Source organism: Lytechinus pictus, chromosome 3, assembly GCF_037042905.1.
Source record: "Lytechinus pictus isolate F3 Inbred chromosome 3, Lp3.0, whole genome shotgun sequence".
In the NCBI taxonomy this organism is placed as follows: Eukaryota; Metazoa; Echinodermata; class Echinoidea; order Temnopleuroida; family Toxopneustidae; genus Lytechinus; species Lytechinus pictus.
In genome coordinates, this window is record NC_087247.1 from 70,616,130 (window position 1) to 70,630,472 (window position 14,343).

General features: G+C 35.4%; 1 protein-coding gene across 1 annotated transcript in view; it reads left to right on the forward strand.

Moving 5' to 3' along the window:
- Positions 1-13,708, forward strand: part of LOC129255362 (interleukin enhancer-binding factor 2-like) — a 28,211-nt gene extending 14,503 nt beyond the window's left edge. The window contains exons 7-9 of the mRNA XM_064097663.1: positions 264-342; positions 10,018-10,105; positions 11,121-13,708. Coding sequence (XP_063953733.1) covers positions 264-342; positions 10,018-10,105; positions 11,121-11,495 — 542 coding nt within the window. The 3' untranslated portion in view covers positions 11,496-13,708. The remainder of the gene's footprint in view (positions 1-263; positions 343-10,017; positions 10,106-11,120) is intronic.
- The last annotated feature ends 635 nt before the right edge of the window (positions 13,709-14,343 follow it).

Sequence of the window (14,343 nt, forward strand, 5' to 3'; positions counted from 1 at the left end):
CCCAGATTTAGGATTGGTTATACCAAATGTAGTAGGTATTTCTGTTGGTATTTCTTTTTTTACATTACAACACACATTATGACTTTCATTTTTTACAATGAAAGGCCACAATTGTTTATCCACTCTATTTGGTTCATTGTTCAAATGAAAATACATAAAGGTATCAGTTTGTTATTTCCTGTTGTATTAAGAAAATTAGTTTTATGAAATGTGATTTTCATAATATGACAAGTCATTACAAGTTTTATCCTCCATATTTCCAGTACCTCTCAAGACCATGCAAAGTGCCCTTGCAGCTGTCCGGCATGCTCGATGGTTTGAAGAAAATGCAACAAATTCAGTGTAAGTTTCTATTGTCAGGTTTCACATAATGATAAATTTTAAGCTTCTGAATCTCCAATATTTAGCAGAAATTAACTGTTCCTTATTTTTTTTGGCTGTCTGCAATTTCAGGTTTTTAGCTCATGCGGCCTGAAGGGCCAGATGAGCTTATGGGCATTTTCACGGTAACTGACATTACACGGCACAATGTTTTCACACCTTTCATTGTGTGTATCTCTAAAACAACAAATGATGGGAGTTTGCTTTTGATAGAGTTAATAAAGGGAACCTTGCTGTATACTCTGATACTAAGTTTTCCTATGTAACCACATTTTTTTACGCATCAGCAAGCAAAAATGTGTCGGTAGCTGACATTACGCAAAAGGACATGCAATTTCAGGGTGTCCATTAAAATTGAAATATCTCATGTCCCTGAGTAGATAGAGTAATAATTTGAATATGTAAATATACCTCCGTTACTAGGTTAAGATGTGTCAAAATATTAAAAAATTTGTTTTTGTCTTTTGGGGACTATGATAATTTTTCGACAACCATGCTGGTAACTGACATTACACTTAATTTGCCATAGAGATAACACATGGAAGTCAAATGTGTGGAATCATTGCATTGTATCTTCTGTGCAGGGCTTCACATGAAAGTGAGCTTGATGTGGAAGTATACCCAAGTTTTTAGGAACATTTCAATGAAAAACTTTTTCTTTTTCTCAATTCCTTTCTTTGATTTGAACATTTTTATCATTACTTGTCGGTAACTGACAATACACATTAACATTTACCAGTGCTATATGATTTTCAAAGGCATAATTTTCTTGGTACATGTACTTATATGTAAGGCTTTTTAAAATCATAAAAGTTTCATAATACTTCACATTTTTAATTATCAAAAGATAAGAAATGTATGTTTTACTTACTCGGGGGGGGGGGGGGGTCATAGCAGCTACATGTTTTCCTATAGTATTTTGATATTGCATTGACTGTACGCATGGATTTTTCTGACTATACACCCATAATATATTCATCAGTTTTATATTGACTTTTTAAACCTATTCCTTCTCCAACCTCCCCCTCCCCTCAAAAAAGGCAAAAATGAATAAGGGTTTCCTCCCCTAGGCTACATGTACCCCTCCCCCGAATCTCATGCAGCCATGTAGTTTTATTGATTTCTATTCTGGTCAGTGCAAGCAATGCTTGTTCATATCTGTCGGATTTCAATTCTCTTCATAATTTGTTTAATCATTTTCTTTGCTAATTTCTTTTATAAGCTGTCAACAAAAAATAAACTATTTGTAAATTAGAGAAAAACACACCAGTTTTAGTAGATCCATGCAACATTGATCAGAACTGTCAAATTTCACTTTTCATCTATACTTGTAAACCAAAAACAAAATTGTATCACACATCCACACTACTAACAGGTATAAAAACCAGGAATTCACTTTTAGTGAGGCAATGCTCAAAAGAATCCTAGAAACTAAAAAAGGGGACCCTGAAAATCCCCTTCATCACAATGTTAAGCTTTAAAAATGTTGCAGATTTAGGCAATAGGTTGGGAAAAGTACCCCCTACCCCCCCCCCGAAAACCAAACAAAAAAGTGTCTGATACAAACAATTATTTACTTGGTAAGTGCATGTACAAAACAATTTCATAGTAATTTTTTTTTGCACGATGGGAATGCAACTTCCTTCATAATTTCATATAGTATTCCTTGTGAACTATACCTTTTAAAAGTCAATAGCAAGCTCCTTCTGGTGTGACTTGACTTAAATAACAAGTATACAATATTTCTTCACCATAAAATTGACCACATATTTGCATTTCAATATTGGTAACCAACGTTTTATCATGGTAACTGACATTACATCTCGGTAACTGACATTACATTTTCCACTTGGTAACTGACATTACATATATTTAATGGTACCCTATGGCTTCATTGTTAATTGGTAATCTTTAATTTTGGTATAGAAGGGAGGGGTGTTACCTAGAGAGGAAATCTACCAAGTTTCATATAATATATCCTCTTTTCCAGGAAATGAGAAAAAAAAGTTCATGTTTTCGGTAACTGACATTACATACCATATCACATACTTCATCAATGTTTTTTTATCAGATGAATGAATTACTGGTGTTTCTTTCTGTGGGATTTTAAAAAGTGTTATAATAGCAAGCTAAATCACAGGCGAAACCATCATGATCAAACCTGTTCTTTAAAAATCTGTCAAAACAAAATATGTATCAATATACTATTTTCAACACTAATTTGTATCCATACTTTGGCAGCCATTTTGAAATATAAAATGGCTGCCAGAGTTGGAAAAAAAAATTGTCTCAGAAACTTCAGGTCTTGTTTTATTAAAAAACATAAAGCATTTTACATGAATATCAACTTTTTTTGCCTCTGTGTCCATCTGTGGTGAAAATGCCCTTATGCCGTGGCGTGTTGTCCGTTGTCTGTCGGCCATCCACAATTTCAAAATGATTTTTCTTCTTCATTTCATGTCAGATTTCAATTCTGTTTGCTTTATATGATATATATGATAGCATTAGGTGGGGGATTCAAAATTTCTACACAGAATTTTGAAACTCATCAAATATGCTAATTTATGCACATTTGTCTAAATACACAAAAAATGCTTCTCCTTCTTTATTTGTTGACAGATTTTGATTTTTTTGCTTCCACCTGGTAGAGCTTCATTTAGAGGTCCACTAAATTTCTACACAGAATTTTGAAATTTTGACTAGAAAAATTTTTATGCTAATTTATGCGAAACTAACTTCATGTTTCAAAAATTCAGATAAAATGCTTCTTCTTTATTTGTTGACCGATTTTGATTTTTCTTCCATCTGGTAGAGCATCATTGAGATTCACTAAGCTTCTGAAAAGAATTTTGAAATCTTTAGTAGCAAATTATTTATGCTAATTTATGCAAAATTCATAAATCACAAAAAATGCCTCTTCTTTATTTGTTGACCGAATTTCAAAATGCTTCATTTTCGTCATTTTAAGTCCGATTTCAATTCTGTTTGCTTTATACGATAGCTCTTGGTGGGGATTCAAATAGTCTACATAAAATTTTGAATCTCATTAAAAATGCTAAGTCATGCGCATTTTTCAAAATTCACAAAAAATGCTTCTTTATTTGTTGACTGATTTTGATTTTTTTTCTTCCTTCTGGTAGAGCTTCATGAAGATCACCAAACTTCTACACAGAATTTTGAAATTTTGATTAGAAAAATTATATACTAATTTATGCAAAATTAATTTATGTGTATTTTTAAAAATTCACAGAAAATTCCTCTTTTTCTGTATTTGTTGACTGATTTTGATTTTTTTTGTTCCATTTTAAGAGCTACATGAGGTTAACCAAGGTTCTACACAGAATTTAGAAATTTTGACTAGAAAATTATTTATGATTATTTATATGAAATTTATTCATAGATTACAAAAAATGCTTCTCTGTCATTTCTTCATCAATTTCAATTCTGTTTCTTCAATTTATGTCACCAATATAATTCACTACAGTGTCAAATGGGCTGAAATTAAATATTGTGTTCAATTTCTTTGCGAGATGCTGGATGAGCTCCACATCATTGATGTGCTAGTTTTTTCTCTCATTCTATTTCCAAATTAAAAAAAAATCTGTGTTCCCTTTTAGTCCGGGTTATAATTGAGCAAGGTGCCACAAAGCTATTTTGTCACTATTGTGTGACTTCATGCTTGCTTCATTGCTGGAGCTATGGTATATTGGAATATGATAAATTGGTAGTGGTCATAAGGTTATAAATTGTATTTGTAATATTGTGGGTATAATTTCTGTTGAAGTAACTCCTGTTGGACCTCTGTAAAGCAGCTTCCCGCCACATCAACAACAAGCTGGTATATAACCAATTACATAGGAAACATTTTACGTCTAATCAGTCATAGTGGCTAATTCTATTGACAACGAAACTTACTCTTGGGGCTATTTAGTAAAAGTGGAGATAATGGCCGAGCTAGGATTTTCTGTTTGAACTTGGCAGGACAGCTTTTTGCTGGTAAATTCCAAGCTGGTATATAACCAATAACCTAGGAAACATTAACGTCTAGGTTATTCAGTCATAGTGGCTAAAGTTGGAGTGGAGACAATGGCAGAGTGGGGATTTAAACTCACAACCTTGCGATTATGGGTCCAATGCTCTAACCACTAGACCACACAACCCTGATATGGTAGTAGCAAGACCTTATATACCAGTTAATGAAGGGGTATTTACCCTGGATTGCCCCTGCCTATCTCCACATCCCCACAAAGTATTCCTCCTTTATACCTTGGTCACATTTGTTCTACGGCGGCCGTACGGCGAGTCGAAAACAGCCGTTTTATTCATTTCTATTTAAAGCACCTATATGTAGCTGGTACAAAAAAATGTTAAAACGGCTGTTTTCGACTCGCCGTACGGCCGCCGTAGAACAAATGTGACCAAGGTATTACTAAGAGTCACCCTGTGGATGTCACTGATGTTAGGACAGATTATTGTAGACTATGACTGACTTGGCTTGGGAAAATTGATTGGTCCATGAAGCCAATGTGGCAACAGCAGTCAGACATCACTTCGTTTAAAATCCTTTATGAAATCCTTAATACTGACTGAAATATTAAAAATTGTGTATCAAATGAAAGCATATCATCTCATCTCTTGGAAAAATATGAAAAAAGTCATGATCAGTGAAGCACTGCGCGCTACACTTCAATAACCACAAGGTCTGAAAATATGCATTGTCTCATATAATTCATAATCACTCATGCATGACTGATCACTATTTGGAAGTAGGTGCAAAACAAAGGCCATCCTTTTTCATTTTTACACATTCATTTTGACAGGAAATGAAATATGATTAATAAATCTAATCATACCCATTAACAAACGTCAATGAGGCAACAGCAGTCATTCATTCATTTATTTTATTTCAACACGGTAAACGAACTCCAGACAATGGCTGTTCTTCTGAACGTCCGTGCATACATATTAAAATCACATTACATGTATATACAATTAAGATACATAATACGAAATAAATGTACAATTAAAATATCATCAATATTACAAAGAAAAACAAACAAACAGAACAAACAAGTTTACATCACTCTGTTAATCAGACATTAATTCATTTAAAATTGTTTATGAAATCTGTAAATACCAACTGAAATATTAAGAATTGTATATCAAATGAAAGCATCTCATCTCATCTCTCAGAAAAATAGGAAATAAGTCATCACCACTGAAGCATTGCGTTTATGCTTTAATGATCACAGCAAGGTCTGTAAATATTTAATTTTATAAACCATAATCATTCATGCATGACCGATCGTAATCTTTAATTATATGTCAAACAATGGCTATACTTCCCTCTTTCTTATGATATATAATTCATTATATTACATAGGTTATGTAGATTTGAATCAGTGATAGGTCAATACGCCATCACGTGACCATAGCTGCAAGGATCGCATTTGTTATATTCTAGGTTTTGACGTCACCTCAGGGAATATACTGCGTTGTATTTTCAATTGCGGCGTTATATTCACTAAGGTGACGTCACTCGCTGCATACAAGTTGCGTAACAAGGTAGTTTATTTGATGTACGCGCTAATGTTAACGCGTCGATCGCATGAAAAACGCGTTTGATGTATTAAAAAAATTATGACGTAGATGGATCAGAGCTGTAACAAGAATTTCGGGTTTGAGCCAGATGATGAATGCAATTTCTGATGGCGAATCCACATATACTATATAATATAACAGATATTGCCTGGTCTATCGTTTTAATAAATAACATTTCAACTCCCCTCCGACGCTATATTTTCCCCTCGGGGTAATATTTTCACTCAGCGCTGCGCGCTTCTGGCAAAATATAATCCCTTGGGAAAAATATAACTCCGTCGGGGAGAGGAAATGTTATATTCAAACTCTAGGTAGGCAATATCTGTATAATATTTCATGATAGCCAAGATATGATTTTTTTTGTTACATAGTTCATAGTTCATTTTCTAATTTTGTATTGCTGTATGTAGTGTACAAATAATTCTTGTAGACACTGTGCATTTTTTAAAGAATGGCAAAAAAGCTTCTCTGTTTGTTGATTTCCTGTGATACTTCAGGGACCGCATAGGTTATTATCAGATCTTGTAATCGATAAAAAGGTAATTCATTTCTTTATTGTTGATGTGGTTTGAACTAAGCTTTTTCGGTAAACCGGTATTAGTAATACCGTTCGGTATGAACGTCATACCGTTATGGATACCGCCGTTAAAATTTCAATACCGAAATACCGTCATACCAAATGTTGAAAATATCATACCGGTATTTTCTTCTGTATTGTCGTCTATGGGTATTTTTACAGTAAAATTAAGCCAAAGCAATAAGTTGTTCGGCTCTCTCAACGTATTTAATGAAATCAGAATCCGATAATCTAACCTCGAAATGAATACATCGCCCCTGAACTAATGTCTGAGCTCCGCTAGCCGCTGCATAAGGCCTCGGCCCCACCGCTACGTAGGCCTACATGGGGTGCATGTCGGCTCCATGCACTTGTGCACACAGCTACAGAAAACAAACGAAGCCGATCGAGATGGGGAGCATTTCATGAAGATTTTTTCAGTGGTTTCAACAACAGATTTGCTTTCCGCCAATCACATGCGAGGGTTTGTCATAGCTTGTAACATTCCTCTATAAATAAACAAAATCACAGACAAAACTCTTTTTGAAACACTCCCCAGTCTGCCTTTTGACCACGTGGTGTCTTCAACAAAGTATCAACCTTGGGGCGTTGACTGACAAACCACAGGGATTAACACTTGTTTTTTTCTTTATGCAAGTTTTTTTTTTCTCGGACTGCTCTTAACTTGTTTCAATTATGACAAGTTTACTTTTATACATCCTGCTATAAAAGTCGTTTGACACCCCCCCAAAAAAAATGTTAACAACAGGAAAAAAATGTTGCGCCATCCCTCTTGGTTTATTTTGAAAATGATCTGTGAAGTGATCGTGAATGGAAGGAAGAAAATGGCTGGAATATTTGTGTGATTTGTGATGGGTGCTGTATCCTTTTTGTGCATGTGCGGTCATGAATAAAATGAAATAAACTATTGGATTGATTGTAATTTAAATTTATGATGGACTGGTGGCGTGATAAGATGATGATCAACTCAATTTTGGCATGTGTGAAAGATAGAATTGACATTAAAATGAAAAAGTATAAATGATGACCAGGACTTGGGGGGGGGGGGGGACGAGAGAAGAGAGAAATAGAAAAAAAGGGGGAAGATCAAGACTTGGAGAAGAGGAGGATGTTGATTGTTTGTGGTAAGAGAGGGGTGGTGACGGGGAGAGGATGGGCCGATGGGAAAGAGAGAGTGAGGAATTAAGGGGCTGGGGAGATAAAGAAAAACAAAATCAAGAAAAAAGAGTGAGAAAGAGGCAGCCGCGGGATAAGAAGTCAAGGGGGAGGTTTTTACTTTTTAGACAACATGTGGAGATTCACAACAGGGAGAAAACATGGCCTGAAGGGAGTTAGCTAAGAGGGGGGGTTCAACATAATAGACATAAGAAAAGTTATTTACGAGACGTCAAAATTTGAGGTCAACAAACTTTGAACCTTCGACGAACACGTGTTGATGTGAGTGGTAAAAAAAGGGGCGAATCTGAATGTGAATGAGTGGGGCCAAAGCGGTGAAGGGAAAATCACGCAAATCTCCTTGACTGTTTCAGCAGGGAATTTGGTGCTTGGAACTTGGGGCATGTACACACGTTTAGCAAAGTAGCAGTGAGTAGGTGCGGTATAGCATTTGGTAACTTGGCTACATCTAATTCATTTCAGCATGGAGATAGGATTAATTGTACCATGTGCTTGCTTAGATAATTTCGCGCACGTGCACAGGTAACTCCCTCTCGCCGTCTCGGTGGGGCCGGGAGAGAGCATGATCGTATAACTTTTTGATTAGGTCTTTAATAGTTGGGACTTGAAATACGATAATTTCTCATTTTCTAATCTCTCTTTAATAAACAAATTATGATTTTTTCCATTTGAAAATCTAAGGTTAGTGGTGACTTGCAAGGCTCAAGACAAGTCTCAACTTTGTCATATTCAAATTTTTTTAATCTATGAAAATATGTTTGAGAAAGTTTCTGTCAATAAGAACGGACCATGCTGAGCATTCCTCAGCTGACCGCAAGCATCCACTCTTTATCCGAGGCCATATCAGGGCTAAACAAACATTGGACACTGTTTGCACAATAAATTGGGAATTTACACCGGTATTAGTCGGTATACCAGTATTGAAGCAATTAGTAATACCGGTATTGAAAATATCAATACCAAAAAAGCTTAGTTTGAACAGATATTTTTAGGTTTGATCTACAAGTTAAAAACTGGTGATATTGGCAATCAATCTTTTTTAATTGCCTATCTCACAGTAAGAGGGTGCAGATTCCAACCCCAAGAAATCTGTCCCAAGATCTCATTTGTCCACTGCACATTCACAATTAAAATCAACATGCATGTCACTTCCATTACTCTATGAAACTTTACAGTCGGATTCTCCTAAAAATATCGAACATAATTTTCTAATTTATGCATATTAATCAAAGGTATGCTCTGATAATTTGATATGGCCCCAAATTTGAATTTTTTTATAGTGACATTTTGTGGAATTCTGATCACCTTTTTTTTTTGAAATATGATTGGGTTAAAAAAAAAAATTTTGCTGAAAGTTTTATGTAATTTTTTAAACAAAAATCACCAAGACACTTTCAGTCATGAATAACATGAAATTTATTGATTTTACCTATTGAAGATCAAAACATTGATAATTCATATATGAAGTTTTGCGAGAAACAAAATTTGTATTGGATTTGTACATAGTATCATGTTTTAATTTTGGGTCTAACATGCCCTTACAAAATATTGTATAACTCCAGTATCGCTTGCGCAGATGTCACAAGTTTGGTCTGGAAGGTTAGGGAGACTAGAAAGAAAAATATTCATGAAACAATGTGGCGACTGATTTTCACGTTGCAAACATATTGCATGAATTGTCATGAGGGGGGGGGGGAGATTCTACAATCTTGGCCTTGGATGATGAACATTTTTCTCCTGTTAGTGTTACTAGAGATTGTGTACATTTTGCATAATGAATGATAAAAGAATATGTTGATTATTTTTATTGATTTTGCTCTATTCTGTGATTAAATACAAAGTATAAAGCAAAAAGGGCACGTTTATTGGAGGAGAATTAATATGCCCAAGAGAATTACAGATAGTTTGCATCATATAGTTTATTATTATACATTTTTTAAATTTTCTTTCACAATACTTTGTATTTATCTCTTATTACCTTTTCTGTCTCTAATTTTCCATATATTCTTTGTAGGCTGATGTGGATTTATAGCTTTATACCAACCTTTGTTGTTGCAAATTGGGAAAGATCAATTCCATATTTGTATATTTTCATTGGTCATAAGTTTCTTATAATTTGCTAAGAACTCCCTTCATGGGCAAATTTCAGTCCCAGGGTAGTATCTTCAACTTCACAAAGGATTTTTTTTGTCTTTTTTCCAAAGTGTTCCGATACTTATTATTATTAGAATTTGATCCATCTATTATTTCACCTTTCCCTTTTCTCTTTAATTTCGTTGTAGGGTCAAAGTTTTGATCAGGATTTTGAAGTACCTGAAGACACGCTTCAATGGTTTTGAGCCACTTAATCCTTGGATGATAGACCTTTTGGTGAGTAACCTACCCATGAAAACTACCCTTCAATATCTTCAGCCTCCATTCACATCACTTCCCATTACTCATAAATATGCACACACAAAAAAATCGCTATGCTCTACACTTTTAGGCATGTGATATTTTTCCATGAAGGTATTAAAAAGGAAAAAGCAAGCTATATCTTCACAGTCTATGGCCCATAATGGGTCTCTAGGTGGTTGACTTTCCGGATCAAGTATAAAGTAGGGTTGTTATCCATCAATCCTAGACACTCCATTTCCATAAGTACCCCCTCAAGTCGTTGGGTCCACTCTTCATGCACGATATGATCTGCTGGAGCATTTCTCTTTTCCATTTTGAAAGCTCCATGTTGCATTTTCTTTCCCAATCTGTCTCTTTCTCTGTCTTTTTGCTCTTTATCTTGCACATTATCTCTCTCCCTCTCTCTTCCTCTCTCTTCCTTTCTCTCCTCCCCCTTTTTGTCTTCCCCCTCCCTTCTTACTTGTCTTAATATTATTGTTAAAATTTGTATCCCTTCAGAGTGAGGTTGTGTGGCTTCTAAAGCTCTAATGATACAAACCTAAATATATTTAAATTTCTGGGAAATCTATAAAAAAAATCAATTATATATCCAGATTTTAAAAATATCATGGTCAGATAAACAGACAACAGAAATAAGAAAAAAGATAACATCTACAATGGTCATAGAATCAATTTAGTTATCAGTGATAAAGAATATTGTACCCAATTAGTGAATTACCAATGATATGTGCTATCTCACTCAATATACAAATAATCATGGAAATACATGGTATGTCCATCTTTGTTTTGAGAGGTACACGAAACTAATGTAAATTAGTCACATAAAGTTGATAATACTGACAGATTGTGCAATATCCAAATCTCTAGAATAGTGATGGAAACCTTTACTCTGTATCGTACCTATTTATTAAAAAAGCATGTGTATAAGCAAACATACTTGATCTGTTAACTGTTTATTATATTTTGTTTACGTTTGTTCTTTTTACAGGCTCACTATTGTGTAATGAACAACCCATCCCATGCTCCTCTTCAGATAAGCATTGCGTTCAGACGCTGCTTGTCTCTTCTCTCTGCTGGTTTCTTCCTTCCTAGATCTGTAGGGATAATTGACCCGTGTGAAGGAGGTGGAGTAAGAATCCATACTTCATTGTCTCTAGAACATCAGGTAAGTTTATGTTCAGATGCTGCTTGTTTCTTCTCTCTCGTGGTTACTATCTTCCAAGATCCGTTGGGGTTATTAACTCATTTGAAGGAGGCCGTGAAGAATCCATTCTTTATGGTCTGTAGAACATCAGGTGTGTTTTCGTTCAGACTCTGCTTCTTTCTTCTCTCTGCTTGTTCCTTCCTTCAAAAGTGTGTTTGAAACCAGTGGCGTAACTACGTGCCCCCCCAATCGGCTGGCAAAAAAAACTGGGAAAATGAGAAAAAGAGGGAGAAAGGAAAAGAAACGTAATGGGAAAGAATAAATTATTGTTCTTTATAATGTTATATTATAATTATGTTATGTTACAATATATTACATAAGAAACATTATTTTCATAACATGAAACATGATTTGCTCATGTCTTCATTGTTCCTGGTGCTTGCATTGTCAGTTTAACTAGATATAATAGATCAAATATTTTTTTTCGGAACACTATAGTTTTCAAGTATATTTGAGAGACCTGACGTCAAATCAAATCAATATACACCAAATATATTTCCTCTCACTTCGAGTTATTATTGTTTTATGTAGTGACATATGCTTCGTTTTCATGACTACTTATAGTGATTGCCCGATTTTAAGGTCTTAACATAAAACATTTCCTGTCCGTGCTTATGTTCGCATTTGTGGATTGGTGAGATATGTCTGCTCTTCATAAATTCCTAACTAAAATCAGTCCTTAAAATGACCCTTTTTCTGACCTGAATATAAAAAATTTTCAGCTCGCACTTCGCGCTCGCATCATTTGGTTAGTGAAATACGTATGATCTTGGTGAATTCCTATAAACTAGCCTTAGAATGCTCCTATTCAGGTCTGAATTTCTTAAATCTTCAGCTCGCGCTCGCAATATTTGATTAGTGAGATGGGTATGATAATCATGATTTCAATGACTACAAAAAGAGCTTCATGACTTGTGTCAATAGATGCAATTCTAACAAAATCAGCAAGCACTTGCCACTCGCATTAGACGACTATGGTGAGATATGTATACTCTTACTGTATTCCTTAAAAAATAGTCCTTAAAATATCCCTTGTTTGGAGTCAATATACAAAAATTTCAGCTCGCGCATCACACTCGCATCGTTTGATTAAAGAAATACATATGGTATTTGTTAATTTCTACAAACAAGCCTTAAAATGCCCCTCTTCAGGTCTGAATTTCCTAAATTTTCAGCTCGCGCTCGCAATATTTGTTTAGTGAGATGTGTATGTTAATCAAGATTACAATGACTACAAGTGCTTAGACTAAACAGGGAAATTTTTTTTTTTTTTTTCGGGGGCTCCATTTTCAATTTTTTGTAAAATTTCGGGGGCTCCATTTCGACCTTTCGAGGGCTACTTTTTGCATTTCGGGGGCTCTTTTCAAATGCTACGTTTTTGTATTTTGAGGAATACCTGCCACTTATTAATGAATTATTACTTACTGTTTAATATAATTGGCGGCGGAAGCCAAAAATTTTAGGGGGGCTCCACCACATAACCTTTTTTTTTTTGGGGGGGGGCTTGTCAAAATATTATCAACCACAAATTATAGGGGGGACGCATGGAAAAAAAAAAAAAGGTTAACAACAAAAAATTTATAGGGGGGACACATTCCCTCACCCCCCCCCCCCCCCCCCCCCGCTTCCGCTGCCTATGTTTAATATTGTAGGATTTTAATAGTTATTTTCTTCATGCTTAGAATCTTGGATGTGGGTGTGACTGTGAGTTGAACTTATATATAAATGAATTCAATATCTAATTTCTACTCCATCTATTCCAGTACAATAACTTGTACTCGGCCATGTAATAAAGGCCCACATACCCTAACTTTTCCTGAAGTTCTTTGAAAACGCAGATCTCCACGAAAATTGCATTTCTCTATGGGGGAGTCTTAATTTGGTGAGAATGAACTCATTAATAACTTAAATATACATGACAATGAAGAAATCATCAAACTTTATTAACAGTTTTGAATGATATACCCGAAATGTAAACTCTGTCTGAAACAGAAAATCACCATCATTGAGGCCTTTACTGAGCGAATTGTCCCCCAGAGCTCTGGCAGAGAGACAGAGCTCAGGCTAGTACAAGCGCCAATGCGTACGTACGTGAACCTCCCGCCGGCCTTGTAAAATAGATGGAGCTTTGTTTGATGATTTATTGTCTGATATTTACCTCATCCCCTAGAAAATTAAAACAAATGATTTTTAAGTAATAATAAGCAAATAAGATAAGTTATTTTGGATGTTACTAGGCCGTTTTGAAAAGCAAAACCGAATGACAACTCACCAATGCGAGGTTACTAGACTCTGGGATTTATTTCCTGTGTACCGTATGTAATGGACTATAAACCGCACCCGTGGATTAACCGCACCCCCAACTTTGGACTAAAAAAAAAAAAAAAATCCTTCTCACATTTGCATATTTGAGTTAAAGATTTCAAGGTATCCAAAGAGATTACCGGTATGCGGAAATCTGCTGTTCTTGATCAATTCATCTAAATGTTAGCAAGAAAGAAAAGTCCCGACAATATTGGCCACTTACACACTCACTCACCTCACAGTCACAGTATACACACACACAGCACTGCCGTTCTTACATTGCAAACTACGATACGGTACCAGCAGTACATCTTATCAAATTATGATGTTTCTTTCCCGGCGTAGGAGGAAGAAACATTCACATTTCTTGCATCACAACCTCACAATCACTTTCAGAATTTGTCTAGCATTCGATGTCTTAGCATGAATTTTGGATACGGGATTACATAGAGGTTCAAGAAACAAAGAAATTGACATTTTTTCCAATTGTTTTTACGGCTTCGTGCCGTCTCTTTTCTCTCTCGTGCGTGGTGTACATGGTATCTTATGAAAAGCAAACGAGAAAGAAAAAATTAGCTGGCGCGAAACGGGACTTTCGCGGCCGGGGAGGGGTTAAAATGAACAGCGCCAGCTTAAGTCGCACTATATAACCACAATACAACGCAAGCTAGCTCTCAGCGCAGCTCACTTAACTCTCGCTCAG